The 25,416-nt window shown below is 40.9% G+C and overlaps 1 protein-coding gene across 1 annotated transcript in view; it reads left to right on the forward strand.

The window, feature by feature from the left end:
- SMTNL2 (smoothelin like 2) overlaps positions 1-25,416 on the forward strand; it is a 45,112-nt gene that overhangs the window by 13,597 nt on the left and 6,099 nt on the right. The window contains exons 2-8 of the mRNA XM_070735008.1: positions 12,599-12,686; positions 16,204-16,392; positions 17,690-17,785; positions 19,854-19,917; positions 22,584-22,754; positions 24,884-25,001; positions 25,218-25,369. Of these exons, the coding sequence (XP_070591109.1) occupies positions 12,599-12,686; positions 16,204-16,392; positions 17,690-17,785; positions 19,854-19,917; positions 22,584-22,754; positions 24,884-25,001; positions 25,218-25,369 (878 nt within the window). The remainder of the gene's footprint in view (positions 1-12,598; positions 12,687-16,203; positions 16,393-17,689; positions 17,786-19,853; positions 19,918-22,583; positions 22,755-24,883; positions 25,002-25,217; positions 25,370-25,416) is intronic.

Here is a 25,416-nt window from a genome sequence, read left to right on the forward strand (position 1 = left end):
GCAGTAGAGTTCATTCATTAACCAGATTCTGTATGCTCTCTGGAGAGCAGGTTCCAGGTAGCTCTCTTGTTAGTAATGGCGACTTGATCCCTTTCTTTCCCTAAATAATGTTTTTGAAAAACCTTATCAGTTGGTGGCCTTCATCCTATTTTGTGGTGCTTGAATTCTGAAGGTTAGTCATGCATTAGGTTATCTTTGCTAATTTCTGCTCAGTAAAGCTGATGTGTTTGACAAAGCCACGTTTCAAGGGGTTTTGACTCCCCACATGTAACATTTTTTTATTTTATTCTTTTAATTTGGACATGAATGCAGCTGCGAGAGCAATCGTGGGCTTCCCTAGGTATGCCCATGTTACACCAACACTCCGCAGTCTGCATTGGTTGCTGATCGGTTTCCGGTCACAATTCAAAGTGTTGGTTATGACCTATAAAGCCCTTCATGGCATTGGGCCAGAATATCTGCGAGACTGCCTTCTGCCGCACGAATCCCAGCAGCCGGTTAGGTCCCACAGAGTTGGCCTTCTCCGGGTCCCGTCAACTAAACAATGTCGTTTGGCGGGACCCAGGGGAAGAACCTTCTCTGTGGCGGCCCCGACCCTCTGGAACCAGCTCCCCCCGGAGATCAGGACTGCCCCCACCCTTCTTGCCTTTCGTAAACTTCTTAAAACCCACCTCTGGCGTCAGGCACGGGGGAACTGAGACATCTCCCCTTGCCTATGTAGTTTTATGTATGGAATGTTTGTGTGTATGTTTTTATATAAGGTTTTCTTTAGGTTTTTAATGTAAAATCGTTATTTTAGACTTAATATTAGATTTGCCATTGTATACTGTTTTATCACTGCTGTGAGCCACCCTGAGTCTGCGGAGAGGGGTGGCATACAAATCTAATTAATAATAATAATAATAATAATAATAATAATAATAATAATAATAATGAGCTATGGGAACAGTCAATGCACATTTCCGGAATGGCCAGCAAAGTAGTTTTGTGGATTTCCTAAATTTCTCTGTTTCTCTAGCAGTGCCTTGTGTACCCTCAGATGTGGCTCCGTGTGCCATCTGTGGCACCCGTGCCACGTGTGGCACCCATGCCTTGGGTTCACCATCATGGCTCTAAGAGATCTGGATTTTTGCAGCCCAGCTCTGATCTGGAATAAGCTTCAGCCATGAATATTTATTGATGTCTCAAGCTATCCATTACTAACTCACAAATGCAATAACCAGTATTGTTTGAAGTGTCAATAAAATTAAGGAGTGCCCAATACTACTTCCAAGGGTATTTTAAAAAAACCCCAAACCCACTTCTATCCAGGTAGTCACCAGGAGAAAAAAAATATCTTCAGTTTGAATGCCCAAATGTAACTTTCCTAAGTTCACCATTTGACTATCTTGTTCTATGAAGAATCTAAAGAGAATAAAGCTGGATAACGAGTTCATAGTGCTGGAAAATGCCAAGACTCTTCTCCCCCCCCATCAAACTCATAATTGTTAGTTGAATTGGTTTCAACAAATACTGTATTGATCTTTATTTAATTTTATTTAATTAATTAAATTTTATTTAATTAAAATTACATTTAATTGTATTAAGGATACAATTTTACAATATAGATTAAAATGTGTTGTGTGCTTTTTTTCACAAACCAGAATTATATTTATTGGGTATTTTTAACAAAAAAAATTGAAAAAGAGGTAAGATACTTAGTTATACACATATTAACAGCTGCCAGGATAGCATATGCCCAACAATGGAAAATAGATAAAGCACCAGAAGAAAATATAGTAATTAAAAAAATATTGGACTGTGCGGAAATGGACAGGTTATCCAAAAAATTAGAGGGAAAGGAAGATTCAGATTATTATAAAATATGGGCAAAATTTTACGACAGCGAAGAATTAAATAAAAATTCAAGCAAAGCAACATGTCAAATAAAAGAATTAAAGAACCAATATTATGTGAAAGAAGCAAAATTCTCTGATCGAACACACACACAAAAAAAGTGGGGAAACTTTCGTTTCCCAAATGTTGTATGTACTGTATATGTTTCGTGTATGTCTTTTTTTTTTTTTGGTTATATTTGAAAAAAAAACAAAATTTACCAAAAAAAATGTGTTGTGTGCACAAAAAAGCAAGCTATAAACTAAAAAGTGAGAAGATAGTCAACACTAGTGATGGGCTACCAAAATTTTTGCTACCACACTGTGGGCGTGGCTTATGCATTTTGTTTCAACATCTTTCAGTGCAAATTGGGTGCTCTGGGGTGGAGCTCCAAATTTTGCTCCCGATACTGCGTTCCTGACCGTACCCGAAGGAGCTCATCACTGGTCAACACTATTATTAATACTATATCATTTATACTTCTACTAAGAAAGTTATCTAATTGGGTAATGAAATCTCTACAAACAAACAACTAAGTTCCGAGCACCCAAAATTCCAGTTATATTTCTTCTTGCCTGTCGGCGACTACTTCAGCTTCAACCACAACAACACAAGAGCACACAACAGATTTAAGCTTAACGTTAACCGCTCCAAACTTGACTGTAAAAAATATGACTTCCGTAACCGAGTTGTCGAAGCGTGGAACTCATTACCGGACTCCATAGTGTCATCCCCAAACCCTCAACAATTTACCCTTAGATTATCTATGGCTGACCTATCCAGATTCCTAAGAGGTCAGTAAGGGGCGAGTACAAGTGCACTAGAGTGCCTTCCGTCCCCTGTCCTATTGCTCTCCTATATCTCCTATACCTTTCTTCTATTCCTGTATTATTATTATTATTATTTATTAGATTTGTATGCCGCCCTTCTCCGCAGACTCACATAGTATACAAATAGTAAAATACATGATGAAGGTTTTAGAGGAGATACTCATAGTAAAATATATCTAAGAAAGAATAGAAAAGAAGATATAGTGATAGAACATATCAATGAAAGAATAGAAGAAGAGATATAGGAATATAAGAAAGGTATAGGAGATATAGGAGAGCAATAGGACAGGGGATGGAAGGCATATACCCACTAAAACCCTCATTGTGTATTGGACAAAATGAATGAATGAATGAATGAATGAATGAATGAATGAATGAATGAAACTGGGAGGAACAAATAACAACCTCAAACAAATGAAATGGGAGAGGCAGGCTTCCCTTTGGTCCTCTTAGTCCTTGTTTTAGTACTGTGGTTCTACCATATCAAGGTTGCCAGAATTCCTATGACTAATGGATGGAGCAGTGTGATCTTGGAGTCCCTGCTGACATCTAATAGTCATTCTGACTTTTGCAACCCAGATATAATAATCCTATAGTATCATTGATATATAATCACCCTCGTGTTAAGATATAATGCACTCAGCATGTTATTCAAACAGTCTTTTTAATCAATGTTAATATTGAGCGTATTGCATAAACCCAGACACGTGGTTGGCAGTGACCTGGACCGCCTGGGAAGTGATGAAGGTACCATTACTGACGCGTTTCCCTTATGCTCTTAATGGCCCAGAGCCTCCAACATCGTGCCAATAAATGGAATGGCGTCCAGGTCTCTGTCCTTCTTCACAAAGTTGTCTCTCAAGCAGTGTTCCCTCTAATTTTTTTGGGGGGTGGGCGGAAAAGTATAGTGTCTGAGCAGCAGTCCCTTCGGGACTGGGCGGCACAGAAATAATAAATAAATAAACAAACAACAAACAAATAAACAAACAAACAAATAAAAAGCCCACCCTGTTTTGCCTCAGAGAATTTCAAAATAAAATACTGTACTGTGTGTTTATAACAGTGAGCTCATAATAGGGCAACTCTCAATATCAAAATGCCACTTAAATAGTTGAGCAAGTTTCAAACTAGATTTTGATTTTCTTTCTCTCTTCCTTACTCCCATTCTTTTTCTTTCTCTTTTCCTTCCTCTCTTTTTTCTATCTGTTTCTCTCTCTTCCTCTCTTCCTCTCTCTCTCCTTCCCTCTCACTCTTTTCCTCTCGGCTTCTGGGCAGGTTTGGAAAACTCTGAGTTGATGATGATTTTTAAGTGAGCGATTGCTCACTGCTCAGCTTAGAGGGAACTATGCTCTCAAGGTTTCTTTTAGTCAACAGACTAAAATCTGGCTGAACAACCAGTCTAAAGTCTGACTTCCATTGTTTATCTCCTTGGCTAGGACGTCTTCCTCCTTCGTGCAGCCTCCAGCCAGAATCTGGTGTGTGGATTTTTTGAGCTCAAGTGCACTCTCTCTGCGCTGTGTATTATTCAGGTGGCTGTGGCTTGGAGCTACGGTGGATGTTGTGACTATTTAACAGTGATGTCATCCTAAGGAGCTAGGCCCCATTCCTGGCCTTGGGGAGAAGAGAAAAAGAGCCCTGGCAGCTGGAGCTCCCTTGAACTGCCATCAAGTGCAATAAACATCCTCTCCATTTCTATCAATGTGATTAATGGCTTTTCTGGGGAATAGTCCTGGTGTATGTTACGCCAAGTGGCACTGAAGGCTGACAGCTGCAATGGGATATGAAGTAAGGATTTTTGAGGGATGCGTATTTTGTTCCTGTAAATCTATGAGGGTCTCGTGAGCGAGTCCCAAGTTGGTTGGAGCTTAACTGCAGCATTTTAATCTCACCGTGATGTGCGATGATCCTTCACACTTGGAAACAGCTGGAGTTAAACTTTCTGCACAAGGAGGAGAAAGATCAGACTGGTTTGGATGCCTGCTCAGAACTAGCGTTAACTTCAGGAGAGCTAATCATATTCCCTTGGCTTATTTTGGCTCTAGACTGGTTTTATGGCGTTCTAGGAATGTTGCTGTTGGGTGAAGTTTTATTTCACCCTTATGGGACTCATCACAATTTCACTGGATGCTCTTAGGCAGAAAAGAATGGATTCAGAGCTGACCTGGCCATCTGGGAATTCTCTCGTGCATTTTCTGTGACTGTGATCAGAATGGCATCCCATCATTAATGGCCTCTATAGTCCCTGAGCCTAGATAGTTCATGGCATCGGACTAGAATACCTTTGGGACCGCCTTCTGCTGCACGAATCCCAGCGACCGATTAGGTCCCACAGAGTTGGCCTTTTCCAGGTCCCGTCGACAAAACAATGCCATCTGACGGGACCCAGGGGAAGAGCCTTCTCTGTGGTGGCCCCAGCCCTCTGGAATCAACTCCCCCCGGAGATCAGGACTGCCCCCACCCTCCTTGCCTTTTGCAAACTCCTAAAAACCCACCTTTGTCGCCAGGCATGGGGAAATTGATTCCCCTTATTTATTTATTTGATTTATTTGATTTTTATGCCGCCCTTCTCCTTAGACTCAGGGCGGCTTACAACATGTTAGCAATAGCACTTTTTAACAGAGCTAGCATATTGCCCCCACAATCTGGGTCCTCATTTTACCCACCTTGGAAGGATGGAAGGCTGAGTCAACCTTGAGCCGGTGATGAGATTTGAACCGCTGACCTTCAGATCTACAGTCAGCTTCAGTGGCCTGCAGTACAGCACTCTACCTGCTGCGCCACCCTGGCTCATTTGTGTATGGTTTATTTGGGTGCTTTTAATCAAGGGTTTTTAACTGTTTTGCTTTTTTAATCATTGGATATGTATTTTGTATTCCTGTTGTGAGCAGCTCCAACTCTTAGGAGAGGGGCAGGATACAAATCCAATCCAATCCAATGCAATCCATTAATCAATCAATCAATCAATCAATCAATCAATCAATCAATAAAAGATTACCTAGAGCAGTGATGCTGAACTTAGGGCATGGGTGCCACAGGTGGTATGCTGAGCCATATCTGCTGGCACATGAGCCATTGTGCTAGCTCAGCTCCAATATGTATGTGTGTGCCAGCCAGCTGATTTTTGGCTTGCACAGAGGCTCAGGGAGGGCGATTTTGATTTCCAGAGAGCCTCCAGGAGGATGGGGGAAGCGTTTTTACCCTTCCCCCCCACTTCCAGGGAAGCCTTTGGAGCCTGGGAGGGTGAAACACAAGCCTCTGGGGGACTGGGCGAAACTGTTTTTGCCCTCTCCAAGCATTGAATTATGGGTGTGGTCACTCGCGCATGCGCCCACGCTCTTTTGACACCTGAGGGAAAAAAAGGTTCACCATCACTGACTTAGAGCTTCTGTCATCTGCTGCTTGCAATACAATGGTCAACAGTCCATTTCACTTGTTTTGCTGCCTCAAATCTATCTATCTATCTATCTATCTATCTATCTATCTATCTATCTATCTATCTATCTATCTATCTATCTATCCATCCATCCATCCATCCATCCATCCATCCATCCATCCATCCATCCATCCATCCATCCATCCATCCATCCATCCATCCATCCATCTATCTATCTATCTATCTATCTATCTATCTATTGATCTATCCGATTTTTTAATGCCGCCCTTCTCCTTAGACTCAGGGCGGCTTACAACATGCTAGAAATAGCACTTTTGAACAGAGCCAGCCTATTGCCCCCACAATCCTGGTCCTTATTTTACCCACCTCGGAAGGATGGAAGGCTGAGTCAACCTTGAGCCAGTGATGAGATTTGAACCGCTGATCTGAGGATCTAGCAGTCAGCTTTACTGGCCTGCAGTGCTGCTCTCTACCCAGTGCGCCACCTCGACTCTTCAAATGCTCTTTTGATTTTACCTGGCTCTCAACACGAAAGGCACTGAAGAGGTGTTTCTTCCTTTAGAACAGCAGTTCTCAACCTGTGGGCCGTGACCCCTTTGGGGGTTGAACAACCCTTTCACAGGGGTCGGCTAAGACCATCAGAAAACACATTTTTTCATCACCATCTTGTTTTCAGCTTTTTTGTTTCATTTTTAAAAATTAAGCACCGCGCATGTGTGCGCGTGAAAAGCACATGTGCGCCCATGAGCCGTGGCCACGCAGCGCAGGAGGAAGCGAATCGGCAGCAACGTAAGTTAGGACCCTTCCCTGAGTTTGATAATTTTATTATTATATGGTTGAGGGTCAGTACAACATGAGGAACTGTATTAAAAGGTTGCGCCATTAGGAAGGTTAAGAACCGCTGGCTTAGAAGGAAGCAGAATATGTAGCTGTAACCACCATCACTGTTTCCCTTGTATCCTACCTATTTCTGTCCTTGGATATTGTTTCCTGAGCTGGTATTATAAATACAGAAATGGACAACCCAGCTGTTGCTACGGAGAAAACGCTCTGCACATGCTTAGATCTTCTGTAATTGTTCCTTCAGTGTCAGAGAAGCAAGTTTTAAAGCCAAACACTGACTCCATATACAGTGATACCTCTTCTTACAAACCCCTTGTCATACAAACTTTTCGAGATACAAACCCAGGGTTTAAGATTTTTTTGCCTCTTCTTCCAAACTATTTTCACCTTACAAACCCAAGCTGCCGCCACTGGGATGCCCTGCCTCCGGACTTCTGTTGCCAGTGAAGCGCCCGTTTCTGCACTGCTGGGATTCCCCTGAGGCTCCCCTCCATGGGAAACACCACCTCTGGACTTCCGTGTTTTTGCGATGCTGCAGGGGAATTCCAACAGTGCAAAAACGGGCGCTTTGCTGGCAACGGAAGTCTGGAGGTAGGGTTTCCCAGCGAGGGGAGCCTCAGCGAAATCGCAGCAGTCCGGAGGTGGGGAGTCCGGAGGTGGGGTTTCGAGGACTTCCATGTTTTTGCGATGCTGCAATTTCGCTGAGGCTCCCCTCGCTGGGAAACCCCACCTCTGGACTTCCGTTGCCAGCAAAGCACCCATTTTTGTGCTGCTGGAATTCCCCTGCAGCATCACAAAAACATGGAAGTCCGGAGGTGGGGTTTCCCATGGAGGGGAGCCTCAGGGGAATCCCAACAGCGCAAAAATGGGCGCTTCAGCTGGCAAAAGGAGTGAGTTTTGGGCTTCCACGCATTAATCACTTTTTCCATTGATTCCTATGGGAAACATTGTTTCGTCTTACAAATTTTCACCTTACAAACCTCGTCCTGGAACCAATTAAGTTCGTAAGATGAGGTATCACTGTATATGCATTTTGGAAGTAATGTATCTTTTTGTAGTACAGTGGTACCTTGAGATACGAGTTTAATTCGTTCCGGACCTGGGCTCTTAAGTCGAGCAGCTCTTATCTCGAACGACTTTTCCCCATAGGAATTAATGTAAATAATTTTAATTGGTTCCAGCCCTCAAAAAACTCACAAAGTTAGTCTAAATTATGCAGAAAGACATGTTTTTAATGAAGAAATGTACATGTACATATAAATGAATAATGAAGTTTCTTTCACTTAACTTGTAAACTTTCTTAAACTTTTAAATTTACATATGTTCAACTTCTCTGCCACCCAATCCTGTAGGACAGAGGTCCCCAACCCTTTTTGCACCAGGGACCGGCTTTAAGCGATCAAGAGAGGAATGGGTGAATGAATGGACGGAGGGTGGGAAGGAAGGAAGAAAAGAGGGAAGGGACAGGAACAGAGGAAGGAAGCAAGGAAACTTATGAAAGGGGAGAGTAAGAGAGGAATGAGTGAAGGGAGGGAGGGAGGGAAGAAGGTGGGAAGGAGAAAGAAAAGAAGAAATAGAGGAAGGGAAGGTAAAAGAGAGAAAGAAAAAGAGCAAGAAAGAAAGAAAGAAAGAAAGAAAGAAAGGGGGAAGGGACAGGAACAGAGGAAGGAAGCAAGGAAACTTATGAAAGGGGAGAGTAAGAGAGGAATGAGTGAAGGGAGAGAGGGAAGAAGGTGGGAAGGAGAAAGAAAAGAAGAAATAGAGGAAGGGAAGGTAAAAGAGAGAAAGAAAAAGAGCAAGAAAGAAAGAAAGAAAAGGGGAAGGGACAGGAACAGAGGAAGGAAGCAAGGAAACTTATGAAAGGGGAGAGTAAGAGAGGAATGAGTGAAGGGAGGGAAGAAGGTGGGAAGGAGAAAGAAAAGAAGAAATAGAGGAAGGGAAGGTAAAAGAGAGAAAGAAAAAGAGCAAGAAAGAAAGAAAGGGAAGGGACAGGAACAGAGGAAGGAAGGAAGGAAACTTATGAAAGGGGAGAGTAAGAGAGGAATGAGTGAAGGGAGGGAGGGAGGGAGGGAAGAAGGTGGGAAGGAGAAAGAAAAGAAGAAATAGAAGGGAAGGTAAAAGAGAGAAAGAAAAAGAGCAAGAAAGAAAGCTGCAAGCACCCCCCCGAGCCCCCCAGGCCGGCTGCAACCTTTTAAAACACGCGCGCCGCTTCGCAGCTGTCTCCTGAAGCCAAACGAGGAAGTTAGCGTTTGGCTTCAGGAGACAGCTCCTTGGCGCTTGTATCTCGAATTTGGGCTTGTAAGTAGAACAAAAATATCTCTCCCCTCCCAGCTCTTATCTCGAGTTGCTCTTAAGTAGAGCAGCTCTTATGTCGGGGTTCCACTGTATGATGTGAATTTTGGTCTGATAGCCTATAGTTCTGAAGGTCATTTCATGTCCATTTGTTTTGGGCTGGAATTAGAAAAGAACAAAGAATAAAGTGTTTAACTCCTGGATTATGTATATTTGAAATTAATTTTTAAATACAGTATATAAAGAGCACTAGTTTGAAAAGTCAGATAATGGCTACATCTGCATAACGGTACCTTGTAAGATTGGGTTTTATTGGATAAACTATAACTAATTTGTTGCATTGCAGCAATAATGTTAGTAACAATTTGCACATGTGTTTTTCCTCTGGTTTATTTATTTTGTAGATAGCAAAAACACTGCAAAGATGTAGATGGGGAGGGAAATTTGTAGAATTGTGATTGCAGGCTACAGTAATCAGTACTATGAAAAGTCAGATTCCATTACAGGCTTGGGGAATTAATTTTCCTATTTTCTGACAGGAACCCAATAAGGTATTACCTAATCAATTGGGGCTTTTCTTGTATTTGTTCAATTGGATGTTGTAATCTATAAGATCATTTGTTTTCAATTGCTGACCCTCCTCATAATAGCATCCCTCCCCAGGTGTTCAAATGCTCTTTTATCTCCTGCTTTTCCAAATGTTTGTTCCATCATGTCTTTGAGACAAGGTTGCGGTGACTCCTGTATACTCCTGCACATTGGATTGTTTTTTTTGTTTTTTTAATGTTTAGATTATTATCTATCTATCTATCTATCTATCTATCTATCTATCTATCTATCTATCTATCTATCTATCCATCCTTCCATCCTTCCATCCATCCATCCATCCATCCATCCACCTACCTATTTAGACTTATACCACCCTACTCCAAAGGACTCTCTGTGTCTTATAACCAAATACACATAAAATATAATATAAAAAACCCCAAAACAATTTAGAACAATTTAAAGCCAGCAATTAACAATTAAAACAGTAAAACAGTAAAAAATAACCCATGCATTGGTTGGATCCTGATGGTGAGCTATCTCAGTGATTTTCAATCTTTCTTGAGCCACGGCACATTTTTTACATTTACGAAACCCTGGGGCATATTGAGCGCGGGGGGGGGGGGGGGGGGCTAAAAAAAGTTTGGACAAAAAAATTATCTCTCTCTTCCTCCCTTTCGCTCTATTTCTCTCTCCCTCCCTCTTTCTCTCTCTCTCTCTCCATCCCTTTCTTTCTCTTCCTTCCTCTCTTTTTTGCTCTCTTTCTCTCTCCCTCCCTCCCTCCCTGTATGTCTTTCTCTCTCTCCTTCCCTCCCTCTTTCTCTCTCTTGCTTTCTTTCTCTCTCTTGCTCTCTCTCTTTCTCTCTTGCTTTCTTTTTCTTGTTCTCTTTCTCTCTCGCTTTCTTTCTCTCTCTCTTGTTCTCTTTGTCTCTCTCTCTCGCTCTTTCTCTCTCTTGCTTTCTTTCTCTCTCTCTTGCTTTCCTGCTCTCTTTCTTGCTCTCTCTCTCCCTTTCTTTCTCTCTCTGAGCTTCGCGGCACACCTGACCATGTCTCACGGCACACTGGTTGAAAAACACTGAGCTCTCTGATCAATGACCCCATGCCTGCTGGAAAAGCTAGATCTTCACAGCTTTTTGGAAGGCCAGTAGGGTGGGGGCAGATCTGAGAAAGTAGCTGATTCCAAAGAGACAGAGCAGCCACAGAGAAGGCCCTCCCCCATAAAACATCATTTTACTGTATGTACATCTGTAATGCGATTCATGGTTTTTAGTTTTGGTTTACATTATGTAAATGATGATCTGTTTATCATTTTAAAATGCCACAACCTTTCATACTTATGAGTTTAAGCCTGGTTTAGCCAGTAATGCTACTCTATAGCAAGGTCTAGCTGCCTTCAGTCCCTCTCCTTTCTAGCTCTCTACATGGGGCTACCTTTGAAGAGTGTTCGGAAACTTCAGATCGTGCAGAATGCAGCTGCGAGAGCAATCATGGGCTTTCCCAAATATGCCCATGTTACACCAACACTCCACAGTCTTTATTGGTTGCTGATCAGTTTCCGGTCACAATTCAAAGTGTTGGTCATCACCTATAAAGCCCTCCATGGCACCGGACCAGGTTATCTACGAGACCGCCTTCTGCCGCATGAATCCCAGTGACCGGTTAGGTCCTACAGAGTTGGTCTCCTCTGGGTCCCGTCAACTAAACAATGTTGTCTGGCGGGACCCAGAGGAAGAGCCTTCTCTGTGGCGGCTCCGACCCTCTGGAGTTAGCTCCCTCCAGAGATTAGAACTGCCCCCACCCTCCTTGCCTTTCGCAAACTCCTTAAAACCCACCTCTGTCATCAAGTGTGGGGCAACTGAAACATCTCCCCCTGCCTATGTAGTGGTTTTTTTGTGTGTATGATATGACTGTATGTATGTTTTTTATATATTGGGGTTTCTTGTTTTTTAGACTTTTTAAAATGTATTATTGTTATTTTAGATTCTAAGTATTAGATTTGTCATTGTATATTGTTTTTATCATTGCTGTGAGCCGCCTCGAGTCTACGGAGAGGGGCGGCAGATAAATCTAATAAATAATAATAATAATAATAGGTAATGCTGGTTTGAGAACAGACTCACATTCTTTTAGTCAAATGTTATTGAGGATAACAATAACATCTCCGAATCTGCGGAGAGGGGCGGCATACAAATCCAATAAATAATACAGGAGAATCTTAAAGAGGAATTTTCAAACAGAGTGAATGAAATTCAATTAAAATTTACAACTGAGGAACTAAAGTAGTTGATTTACAGGAAAACAAATCAAATGTACTCTGGGGAACAGCTTTTATTCTTGGCCTCAGAGGAGATGGATTTAGATGTAATAACATTACTGGTACTTCGTACATATTGTATGTTATCTTCCCTCCCCAATCTTTTTTAAACAAATGTAGCCTACAAAAACATGTTCTGGTGGGATGGCTTTAAGCCACTTACTTAGATCACATATTGTATTAATCCATAGGTTGTATAACCCATGTTTTATTAAATAAAACACCCACTGCAAGCCATAAACCAGGGGTATGTAAATCACAACTGGCTGGGTTCCCAGAATTGACTAAGCCATAATAAAGTTTGTTCTTTCAGCTTTGTGTATTTTGTGAGCACAGCCGCAAATTCTCATCAGTCTAGGCACTTCTCTTCCCTTTCAACAGTGTAATGTGCCTTCTTCCTAGGAAGTTGGGAGTTTCCAATTTGGGATAGCCATCTGCTCTCTGTGTTTTCTACCGCCCAAGTAAATGCTTGTAACAGGGTGCATTATCTTTTTGCCTTTGCAGAGTTTGGACATTGAGGATGAAAAGAACTTTATGAGCAAAAGAACTCCTGATTCAGCCATAACTGAGAATGGGCATCAGTTGTCAGGAGGTAAGGAAAGGAAGTCCTTTTAATGAGAACATAAATCTTTACCTGTTTCTGATGCGGTGAAAATGAAATTGGCTTGTGGAGTGATGTTGCACAGGCTCTGGAAGTTTGATTCACTCTTTTCTCCCCCTGCTTAGATTACAAGAAGAAAAATATCCATTTAGGCTAGGGAGGAAATAAAGAATGCCTTCTAAATCACTAAATATTTTGACATTTACCATATTGGGTTTAAACCCAGGTGCATGGCCAGCATTCTATTAACAATTTTTAATAGTTCAAACTGAAATAGTTTTTCATGTTTCAGGAGAGAGTAATTCTTTTAAATATGTGATTAAGACCATCATATGTAGTATCGTATTTAGCAACTACAGTGGTACCTCCACCTAAGAATGCCTCTACTTAGGAACTTTTCTAGATAAGAACCGGGTGTTCAAGATGTTTTTGCCTCTTCTCAGGAACCATTTTCCATTTATAAACCCAAGCCTCCGAAACTGAAACCAGAAAAGGCAGGGAAAAGCCTCCGTGGGGCCTCTATAGGAATCTTCTGGGAGGAAACAGGTCCAGGAAAGGCGGGGAGAAGCCTTCATGGGGTCTCTCTAGGAATCTCCTGGGAGGAAACAGGGCCAGAAAAGCCGGGGAGAAGCCTCCGTGGGCCTCTCTAGGAATCTCCTGGGAGGAAACAGTGCGGGAAAAGGTGGGGAGAAGCCTCTGTGGGTTCTCTAGGAATCTCCTGGGAGAAAACAGGGCCGGAAAAGGCAGGGAAAAGCCTCCGTGGGGCCTCTCTAGGAATCTCCTGGGAGGAAACAGGGCCTCCACCCTTCCTGTGGTTTCCCCAATCACACACATTATTTGCTTTTACATTGATTACTATGAGAAAAATTGCTTCTTCTTACAAACTTTTCTACTTAAGAAGCTGGTCACAGAACGAATTAAGTTCGTAAGTAAAGTTAGCACTGTACATCTCTTTAATGATCATTAGCAAATACAATGGTTAATTTTTTAAAAATTCTGAAGTGTGCACATTTATAACCAAATTTAGTATGCGCGACAACAATGCATGCCAGAGTGAGAATAAGGCTGCCATAACTGTCCAAAAAGACAGCAGCAATCACTGTTCTTTCTAGCATCTTCCTCTCTCAATTACAGGTAGTCCTCAACTTACAACAGTACATTTAATGACATTTAAAGTTCTAACAACACTGGAAAATGTGACTTCATGACTGTTTTTCACAGTTACGACCTGTGCAATATCCCTATGATCACTGACCAAAATTCAGATGCTTGGTAACTGGTTCATATTCATGACCTTTGCTATGTCCCACAGAAGTGGGGGTTCCACTTACTGGCCACTACCAGTACACCTGGGATTGTCGCGGGTGTGCATGTGTCTGACGGGCACGCGTGCACCCATTGGCGTGAGATTTGGCTTCTGCACATGCGCGGCAAGCAAAGTCTCATGCGAGGAAGCTCTTGCGTGCGAGATTTCGGCAATTTTCAGCAATTTCTTCCGCGCATGTGCAGAAGCAAAAAACCACTGAAAATCAGCAAAATCTCATGCATGACAGCGTCGTCACATGATATTTTGCTTGCTGTGCATGCATGCATCAGTGGCACGGAGATGCGTGCGCATCTCAATTTCCGCCACCAATCCAAGCCATATCGGCTACAACCCATTACTGGTCCCAAGGTCGTGTGATCCCATTGTGTGTTCTCCAGATTCACTTAACAACCAGGTGACTAACATACCAACTGCAGTGATTCACTTAACAATTGTAGCAGGAATGGTTGTAAAATGGGGCAAAACTCAATGTCTCACTTAACAACAAAAAATTTGGGCTTAATTGTTGTCATAAGTTGAGAATTATCTGTGTTTATTTAGCAACCATTTTGCTTAACAATTGGTCTTTGGAATGGAACTAGTCATTAAATGGGGAATGGGTATACAGTATAGCAATGATCTCCTAAATAAATATTGATCCATTTTTAAAATGACATTTATTGAAAAGAAGAGTCCTTGTTGCTCTTTGAGCTTGGTTGTTTTCTGGCGGATGTTTTTCTTGCAAACAACCAAGCTCAGAGAGTACCAAGGGCGCCTCGTTTCAGCCTTGAGCCACAAGCATTCTCCTTTATTTATTGAAAAGGCAGCATAAACAAGGCCATGGATATCTTTTAAAGGAAAGCCCATGATGAAAGCATAGATTTTCTTGGTTCCATATCTGAATAAACATCAAAATAAACATCAGAAATGGAACTTACTGGGCTGTACAGTCAGATGGGTTTTCTTGGTGTTTATATGCTGTAATCAGGCAATTAGTCGGCCATTTATTTACTTAAAGGAGTCTGATATTTGTGGCGTTTGAACCTTCCTTAAGTAATATTATTCTGAGAAAAATAGTACCGTATTTAGAAAGAACAACTCCCTGGAAATGAGACAGTGTAGCTTCTTTCTTCTTTCTTTCTTCTTCTTCTTCTTCTTCTTCTTCTTCTTCTTCTTCTTCTTCTTCTTTCTTCTTCTTCTTTCTTCTACTTCTTCTTCTTTCTTCTTCTTCTTTCTTCTTTCTTCTTCTTCTTCTTCTTTCTTCTTCTTTCTTCTTCTTCTTCTTCTTTCTTCCTTCTTTCTTCTTCTTCTTCTTCTTTCTTCTTCTTCTTCTTCTTCTTCTTTCTTCTTCTTCTTCTTCTTCTTCTTTCTTCTTTCTTCTTCTTCTTCTTTCTTCTTCTTCTTCTTCTTCTTCTTCTTCTTCTTCTTTCTTCTTTCTTTCTTTCTTCTTCTTCTTCTTCCTTCTTCTTCTTTCTTCTTCTTTCTTCTTTCTTCTTCTTCTTCTTCTTCTTTCTTCCTTCTTCTTCTTCTTCTTCTTCTTTCTTCCTTCTTCTTCTTCTTCTTCTTCTTCTACATGATATTGGCCTTTTTGGCGGCGGCTGCACATTGCTGGCTCATATTTAATTGGTTGACCACCAAGACCCCAAGATAGCTCTCGCAGTCGCTGCTATTGAGTGTGGTTTCACCCTGTTTATATGTATGTCATTGGTTTTTCTTTGATTTGATTTGATTTATATGCCGCCCCTCTCCAAGGACTCGGGGCGGTTTTCAACATATTTTATTTATTTGTTTGTTCGTTTGTTCGTTTGTTTATTTGATTTTTATGCCGCCCTTCTCCTTAGACTCAGGGCAGCTTACAAAATGTTAGCAATAGCACATTTTAACATATAAAAAAACAACAGAGTGCAATAGCTAAATCCAATTAATTAAAATCCCCAGAATACGTTAAAATCAAACATACACATTCAGACCACAGCCATACAGACATTCGTCACCCCAAGCCTGGTGGCATAAATGAGTCTTAAGACTCTTGCAGAAGGCAAGGAGGGTGGGGGCAGTGCGAATCTCTAGGGCGAGCTGATTCCAGAGGACCGGGGCCACCACAGAGAAGGCTCTTCCCCTTCTGGGAAAACCAACACCAGCTGGTTTTCCTCACCAGCTGGCTAGCCTCAACCAAGAAACACTCTTCTGTTCACTTTTCAGATTCTCCTCTTGAGGCACATGCTCCAGCCGTGTCTTCGCGGATGCCCCACCAGCCTGTTACTGCAGTAACTAGAGTATCAGAAACGTTTTCGGGAGAAACGGTTGGATCGCCAACTGTGCCAAACTCTCCCGGCGGGCAACAGAGCAATGCTCATAATGAGACTGTGTCCAAAACATTGGTTCAAGCAGGTAAAATAATCCCAATTTGTGCATCTCTAGCTGTGCAAAGGTGCCTATCAGTGCTATGCACCCTTTGAAAATGATGTTGGAGAAACGTTTTGAACTTCGCATGAATACAGTGCTTCTCTGCTATTCATTAAAGCAGTTCTCTTCATGTCTTAATAAACTACCCTAAGAGTCATATGGTGAGTCAACTTTTTAAAGTGGGAGCACTTTTATTCAGGATTCTATGTAACCCCTGAAAAAAAAGCTGTGCCTTCTTTAATGAATAGCAGAGACGTTCTCTACAAGACTCCAAATGTGATGGAATTATTGCAAGTGGTTTTCATCAGTAAGCCAGGAGTGTCCCATTGTACATCTATTTAAAAATATCTTAGAGCTAAACCTGTTGGGAAATATGAGAAAGGAAAACATAACTTTCTTGTGCATTAAAATTGGGCCGGCCCTTTTCTTTTAAATGAAAAAATCAGAGAATCGTGATTTTGTTCTGGGAAGTGTTCACAATGCATTCCCACGACGTATTTAACTTGGTTATAAAATTAAACCATTTTCTGGATTTGTACACTCATAAGAATCTCATGCTAGTCAAATGGGCTGTTTGGCAAATGCTGAGTTGTTGGAATGTAGCCTTTTGATATGAGGAATCTAAGCTGGCTTGATGGGTTAATGCAGGGGTCCCCAAACTTTTTACACAGGGAGCCAGTTCACTGTCCCTCGGACTGTTGGAGGGCCGGACTATAAAAAAAACCTATGAACAAATCCCCATGCACAATGCACATACCTTATTTTAAAGTAAAAAACAAAATGGGAATGTACTATTTAGAGGGGGGGGGGAGAAGTCTAAAATTCATATATGTTTATGTTTTGGTTTTAATTTTCTTTTGTTAACATCTGATTTGCTATACAAGATTTTCTTGGCTTATAGAAAAATGTATAAAGAAAGAAGGAAGCACTTTGGCATAATGGTTAATAAGTTAGAAAAATAATTGGTGTACTTTTTTGAGGAGGGAATTTAATTAAAAGAAAATGAATGTAACTGGATGACAAAATTAGAAAAAAAAACTTTTGCAACTTTTTTGATGATTGATATTGGTTACTAACAAAATACCACATTTTATTCATGGAAAATTATATGTGCTCCTGTCACTCACCCACGGGCCGGATAAATGGCCTCAGTGGGCCGCATGCGGCCCGCGGGCCGTAGTTTGGGGACCACTGGGTTAATGGGTCTAATTTTGAACTCTGATTCTTTTACTTCTCTCTGTAAAACAAAATGATATTTTTTTACTCTTTATTTTAAAAAAAGAAAAAGAGGTGAAAGGTGCTAGCAGTTCAACAGTGAGCACTGCGAAGAATTGGAACATGAGTTCAGTGAAGACAACAAATGCTTCCTTTACTTCAGGTTGGAAAATGTGTTTGCATATATTTTCATTATGTTTGAATAATCCTTTTCTTTGCTATTATTCCATGGTATGGAAAAACGGACACAATAAATAGGTTTCCAAAGGCTTCCGTGTTCAGGTTCCATACATTTACCTTCAAATATCTGAATTTTAAATACATGTTTCTTATTTTAATGTTTTATATTGTATTTTCATTATGTGAGCTAGAGTCACCTTGGTGTGATAGGTGGCATTTTAATAATATTTTTTTAAATGTTCAACAGTTTTTTGTGCAAATATTGTCTGACTGACATTTGCATTGGGCAATTGTAGGGCTGAAGAACAGGTGTCTCTCACCGAAAGATGAACTTGGGGACTAGAAGTTGTATGGAAACCAGGTGGCTTGATTGGAGTGGAAACAGGATGTCCACAAGATCAGAGGATTTGGCAAAATGATAAAAGCAGCCCATGTTGTTCTAAAACAAGCTCTACCCCTTTGATTTGTGCATTGTGTGATATCACAGTGCACAAACAAAAGGGGTTGGGGTTTGCAGCATGACAAGCCCAATGCTGTTTTTGTATTCAAAATTAGCAAGTGGGTAAACTTTTGGTGCATGGGCTGTTCTTCATGATAACATTGCCAGCTTGCTGATTTCAACACATGCTTATAATGTCATCAGCTAGGGAACTTCTGCCTTAATGTGCCTCAGATGGGCTTTGATCCCAGACATGGGTGTCTGCAGTGGATTCCATTATGTCAAAGTGGGTGCAGCCAGGCAATTGAAGCCTTGCCCCTGTTTATCATGCGTTGTGTGCGTTGCATATGTGTAAAAGAAGATGGGACTTCCATCTCCAGTCGCTCCCATTATTTTGACATGATTGACTCCCTTCTGCATCCACTCCAACTCCAGATGCCGGTGAGAGAAATGCTTCAAGTAGCCGCTGTGAGAAATAATAGGACTCTGCATGATTCAAAAATTGATTAGGCGGACTGCTTCATATTCCATAAAAATGAGCACAGCACGCTTCTGTTATTCTTCAAAATAGACTTTTTTTAAAAGGCTTACATATACATCTCTGAAGAAAAGTTGCTGCTCTTTAAGGATTTTTTTAGTGGGTCAATTTCTTAGGGCATCTTTTTTTCAAATTCAGGCAGGGGCCTGAAAATGATGTGGCTACTTTAATTAGTAGAGAACTTCAATGCTTACCCAGAGTTCAAAGCATTGCTTTGGAATCATTTTTAAGTCCCAGATGTCTGAACTACATAGTTTTTGATGTAGTCCAAATATATTTGTATGGTGACCAATAAAAATCTGAATCTATTTTGATGCGTTTGTACTTAATTTCCTTAGGATTGCTTATATTATTAAGATTATTTATTTATTTTATTTATTTTATTTATTCATTTGTCCATTACACAAATACATAGGAAGAAAAATAGACATGTGATAATATAAAAGAGGGTGAAAGTGAACTTAGAGGAGAGGATATATGAAAGGAAGAGAATATGTAAGATAGGTGAAAGAAAGGAAAGACAATTGGATAGGGGACGAAAGGCACACCAGTGCACTTATGTACGCCCCTTACTGGCCTCTTAGGAACCTGGAGAGGTCAATCGTGGAGAGTCTAAGGGAGAAATGTTGGGGGTTGACACAATTGAGTCCGGTAATGAGTTCCACGCTTCGATAACTCGATTGTTGAAATCATATTTTTTACAGTCAAGTTTGGAGCGGTTCGTATTAAGTTTGAATCTGTTGCGTGCTCTTGTGTTATTGCGGTTGAAGCTGAAGTAGTCATTATCTAAGTACTTTATATCCTGATGGAGACTAAACATCTGTTTGCCTCTCCTGGGTTTGTAATTCAAAGGTGAAATCTACATAGTAAAGAATTCCTCTCATATGACATTGGTTGATCGATCATCAGCACAAATGAATAGCAAACCCCAACTGGTCCTCTATTCAGAGCATGATTCTCTCTCCCCGTATACACAAACCTGGGGTCAGACATTGTACCCACCCTCTCAAAAACAAATGCTGAAGAACAGTGATCTGGGACAGACTCAATTTCTTTATTTAATTTTCTGTGCAGAAAAATTTTCTTCGGGGACAAAATCCACATCAACTGTGAACTACGGAAGCCAATCTAGTGAAAGGTGAACATTCTTGGATTTGCAAGTATCTGCTCTTTGGGTTTTATTGTGATGAGGTCAAAGCATGGACATGCTGCTGGATGGAATAGACATCGGGGCTATCCCTACTGCTGACCTATGGAAAATTTGTACCACTATGAAATGTGCTGTTCCCATTTCCTATTATGCCACATTCTTCCTTTTCTTGCACTGTTTCCAGTCATTGTAGTACTCTTCACTTCCCACCAAGGCGGGCCTTATAGATTTTACACATCTAGAGGTATACAAGCAGGAAGAGGGAGATTGTGATCCCGCTGTATAGAGCGCTGGTGAGACCACATAATACTGTGTTCAGTTCTGGAGACCTCACCTTCAAAAAAATATTGATAAAATTGAACGGGTCCAAAGACGGGCTACAAAAATGGTGGAAGATCTTAAGCATAAAACTTATCAGCAAAGACTTAATGTATAGATAGTCCGGAGGACAGAAGGGAAAGGGGGGGACATGATCAAAACACATATGTTAAAGGGTTAAAATTGAACGGGTCCAAAGACGGGCTACAAAAATGGTGGAAGATCTTAAGCATAAAACTTATCAGCAAAGACTTAATGTATAGATAGTCTGGAGGAAAGAAGGGAAAGGGGGGGGGGGCATGATCAAAACACATATGTTAAAGGGTTAAAATTGAACGGGTCCAAAGACGGGCTACAAAAATGGTGGAAGATCTTAAGCATAAACCTTATCAGGAAAGACTTAATGTATAGATAGTCCGGAGGACAGAAGGGAAAGGGGGGGACATGATCGAAACAAATATGTTAAAGGGTTAAATAAGGTTCAGGAGGGAAGTGTTTTTGATAGGAAAGTGAACACAAGAACAAGGGGACACAATCTGAGGTTAGTAGGGGGAAAAATTAGAAGTAACATCAGAAAATATTATTTTACTGAAAGAGCAGTAGATGCTTGGAACAAACTTCCAGCAGACGTGGTTGGCAAATCCACAGTAACTGAATTTAAACATGCCTGGGATAAACATAGATCCATCCTAAGATAAAATACAGGAAATAGCATAAGGGCAGACTAGATGGACCATGAGGTCTTTTTCTGCTGACAATCTTCTATGTTTCTATCTTGAAGCTGCCCTTGAATGGTGTTCAAGCAGCAGCCCCCAATTTTTATGGGTTAGTGGCCTGGCAGGGGTGGGGAGAAGGGAATCAGCCCGTTGCTTGGGCAAGTTGAGCTTGTCGCATGGACACCAGCCTGCCATTCAGGCAAGTTGAGCTGTGTGTGTGTGCATCAGCCAGCCACTCACGTGGCCTGCTTCCAAACAAGCCATGGCTGGGTAGTAGGCCGCAACCTGGGAATTGGGGACTCCTGTGTTAAAACAAGAAGGGAAGCATTGCTTCAACATTAAGTACAGCTTCATGTTGTACAGCTAGGAAGCCTTAAGCCTGTCTCATTCTGAAACAGGGGACAAAATAGTTGCAATGTTATCGAAATATGACAGAAAAATATTGTGCCAAGATTAAATTAAACTAATAACACACCTATGGTAACGTCATACACATTGCCACCGTTCCATACTTGTTTCCCTCTGTTTAAGTTTATAAAGTTTGTTTGATGACATCCTTGTGTTCACGTTGTCATTTTCCCTCTGCTTTTACTTCCTTAAAATGTTATGAAGAAATGTTTGTGCTATGGTCATGGCCAGTGGGAAAAACTTCGTTGGTTTGGTTTGTTTAAACAAGTTTTGTTAACTAAACTATATTTGGCTGTAGCTATATCTCGCATCACAGTAAGTCATAATGTAGGAATTGAGTGTAGCAGAGGGTTTTTTTTTTTAAATTGGGAAAAACATAAATGGGAAGCTAGCATATATCTTTATTTTCAAGCATGCCTCTGGGCTCCACATAGGAATAAATAATGACAGACAATAAAAATGGTAAGAACTGCAGCCTATTTAGGTGTAATTTCAGCCTTTGAATAAATGGTCATCATTCCCCCACACACACACTTTGCACATCTTCCCTGTCTGCTGTGTTTTGAGAGTGCCCATGTTACGCTTTTAAAATTTCAGATATGCCTACTAATGTTTTTTAATTGGTTTTAAATTTTTAAATTTTTTTTTTTAAATTATTGGATATGTAATGCATTGTGTTATTGTTATGTTGTGAGCCACTCTGAGTCTTCAGAGAGGAGCAGCATACAAATCTAATATATTATTATTATTATTATTATTATTATTATTATTATTATTATTATTATTATGTCAATACAACAGAGCAAACAAGATCACTATGCTGGATTTCGTATTTCATCACCAGTCGGGCACTTCCCAAGCACCTAGGACTGTGTGATGTAGCGGCAAATTATATTTGCCGATCCCAGTAAAGTGGCCTTTTGCAATTGACAGATGGAGATTTTGTCAATTCCAATGGTTTTCAAATGTCCGCTGAGATCCTTTGGCACTGTGCCCATATTATTATTATTATTTTTATTGTTGTTGTTGTTGTTGTTGTTATTGTTATTATTATTATTATTATTATTACTAATCCAAATCGTATGTACAATATGTAGTGGACCTGATGTAGCACACTAGCTATTCTATTGCATCCATTTTGGAGACCCCAATGGGTCATCCTTTGTAACTGTTCTTTTGAAACGTATTTTCTGTCTTTTTTTGTCGGGGCAGTGTCACCACGAGCCAACAAACCCAGGTTCCAAAGTCTCACTCTTCACCTTCTTCAGTCCATCGACAAGTGGAAAAGCGAAGGGAGCTGGTGAGATCTCAGACTCTTCCCCGGACTTCAGAGACTCAGTCTAGGAGAGCACTCTTTGAGAAGTTTGAGCAGGATACTGGAAAGTACGTTGCTCCATTGGGTCCAGTTCAACTTTTTAGAGAGTCAGTTCAAGGAAGACCTGAAGGGAGAATCTAAAAACAGCTGATTTAAATCAGGTCACAGTTTCTAGCCTAATGGTTTGCACTTGTTTGTCTGCAGGACAAGGCTATGCCGGAAGCTCTGTTCTGGTAAAAACACAACAGCTTTAAGAAAAATGTAAAATTGGCTAATCCTTAGTATAGTAGAGTTCCTACTTTTAGTTTCAACAGTTTACTTAGGCAGCATCAAAACAGCACACATCATTGCATTGTTCTCCAACCAGCATGCAGGGAGAAAAGGTCTTAAAAAACATTTTTTTTAACTTATGCTAAAGTAAAATGTGGAGGAATTGAATATGAGAGAAGGGATTTGAATGGGAAGGTAAAAGCTAACACTCCGTTAGTTTTCTGATGTTCATTGCATACACAGGATAATGATATTCAAATGTGATAGTTCCTCTGTGATGAAATAGGAAAATTTAGGGTAAAGGTTGCAGGAGATGTTTTTTCCATTTAAAGTACTTTATCTCTAGATCAGTGGTTCTCATCTTGGGGGTCGGGACTCCCTTGGTGCTCAAACAACCATTTCACAGGGGTCGCCTAAGACCATGGGAAAAAAAACAAATTTCCCATGGTGTTAGGAATCAAAGCTTCTATTCTGGCGCCTTGGAACATATTTTTACAATCCGACCAATCAGGCGTTTACAGTGGGGTTGTCCCTCTTACCTTCCTGCCAATCAGCTTAAATCTCTGTTTGTAGAATTGGCACTAGACTTATGATTGGGGGTCACCACAACATGCGGAACGGTATTAAGGCGTCACGGCATTAGAAAGGTTGAGAACCTTTTCATGCACATTGGACATGTCTTGAAACAAGGAAATATTGGCGAAATCTCCATAGCTGATTACAGGAAATAACAGAAACTAATATTGAATTTACGCCAGAACTATTCTTGCTAGGAATTATAAAGAAAACATATCCAAAAAGTATAAAATATCTGCTGCTGCGCATTGTGACGGTGGCAAGAATTATGTATGCACAAAAATGGAACGACCCAAGAATACCAGAAGATAAAGAAATAATTAAGAAAGTGCAGAAATGGATGGGCTAACCATGATATGAAATGATAAAAAAGATTCGGGCTACTATGATATCTGGACAATGTGGTATAAATGGACAAGAAAAAGGAAAGCTGATTTACAATGAAAATGTTTATGATGCAAGAATATGTGTATAGATATATAATTATATAGTATATAGATAGGAATGCAAAATTTGGATGTCGACTTACTTGAAAAATATTTGTACAGTACAGTGGTACCTCATCATACGAACTTAATTGGTTCCAGGAGGAGGTTCGTAAGGTGAAAAGTTCGTAAGATGAAACAATGTTTCCCATAGGAATCAATGTAAAAGCAAATAATGTGTGCAAATCCTTCAGGAAAATCCCAAACTTTAGAAGGGAGGCGAACAGAGGGCAGGGAGGAGCAGCTAAAGGGGGGTGGGTGGAAGAAGCAAGGCTAGGCTAAAGGGTAAGTGGGAAGGAAGAAAGGCAAGGGGGGCGACCCTCCCTTTTCTTTCTTCAAAAGACACTGTTTCAGTGCCTTTGCAAGCATGCAAAATCTTTACTCCTCCAAGCTGCCCCTCCCTTTTCTTTCTTCAAAAAAAGGGGGGGGAAGAAACCCCTTCATCCCAGCAGCAGCTGCTTGGGTTCGTAAGGTGAAAATAGTTTGGAAGAAGAGGCAAAAAAATCTTAAACACCGAGTTTGTATCTTGAAAAGTTCCTTAGAAGAGGCGTTCGTAAGATGAGGTACCACTGTACTTGTATTTGTATTAATGCTTGTTTATATGTTGTGTTTCAGTTTTTTTAATGAATAAAATTGAATTAAAATATTTTTTTTTTTAAATAAAAGAAAGGTTGAGAACCACTGTTCTAGATCAGTGTTTTCCAACCTTGGCAACTTGAAGATATTTGGACTTCAACTCCCAGAATTCCCCAGCCAGCGGCAATTCTGGGAGTTGAAGTACAAATATCTTCAAGTTGCCAAGGTTGGGAAACACTGATCTAGATGACAGCATCAATTCCTTCTCTTTGTGTCCCTCATTTGTCCAGGGGGAAGAGTGTAGGCCGGACCAAACTCAAGAGATCCCAGAGTTTTGCCGTTGCCAGTGCCAGCAGCATCAAACAAATCCTCTTGGAGTGGTGCCGGTCCAAAACTATTGGCTACAAGGTAGGTAAGGAATTCTGTAAAATGCATCCCTTCCCCTCTTCTTCACTGTTTCACTTTGTGAACCCATATGAAGTAGTACAACTTCTGGCTCCTCGCAGACACTTAAATTCAGGCTTCTCTACCCCAACTCTGTCAAGATTCTTACCCTGAATTAAAAGACTTGCATTCCTCCTCTTCTGCCCTGCCACCCTCCCTTCGCTCCTCCCTGTCTTCCAGCACATAGATCTGCAGAACTTCTCCTCTAGCTGGAATGATGGGATGGCTTTCTGTGCACTGGTACACTCCTTCTTCCCTGAAGCATTTGAATACCACACATTGGACCCCACCAAGCGCAAGGAGAACTTTGAATTGGCATTCACTACAGCTGAGTAAGTAGGATGCAAATTTGGATGTGATCATGAGTTGCCTGCTCTAA

Source organism: Erythrolamprus reginae, chromosome 1 (assembly GCF_031021105.1).
Source record: "Erythrolamprus reginae isolate rEryReg1 chromosome 1, rEryReg1.hap1, whole genome shotgun sequence".
Lineage (NCBI taxonomy): Eukaryota > Metazoa > Chordata > Lepidosauria > Squamata > Dipsadidae > Erythrolamprus > Erythrolamprus reginae.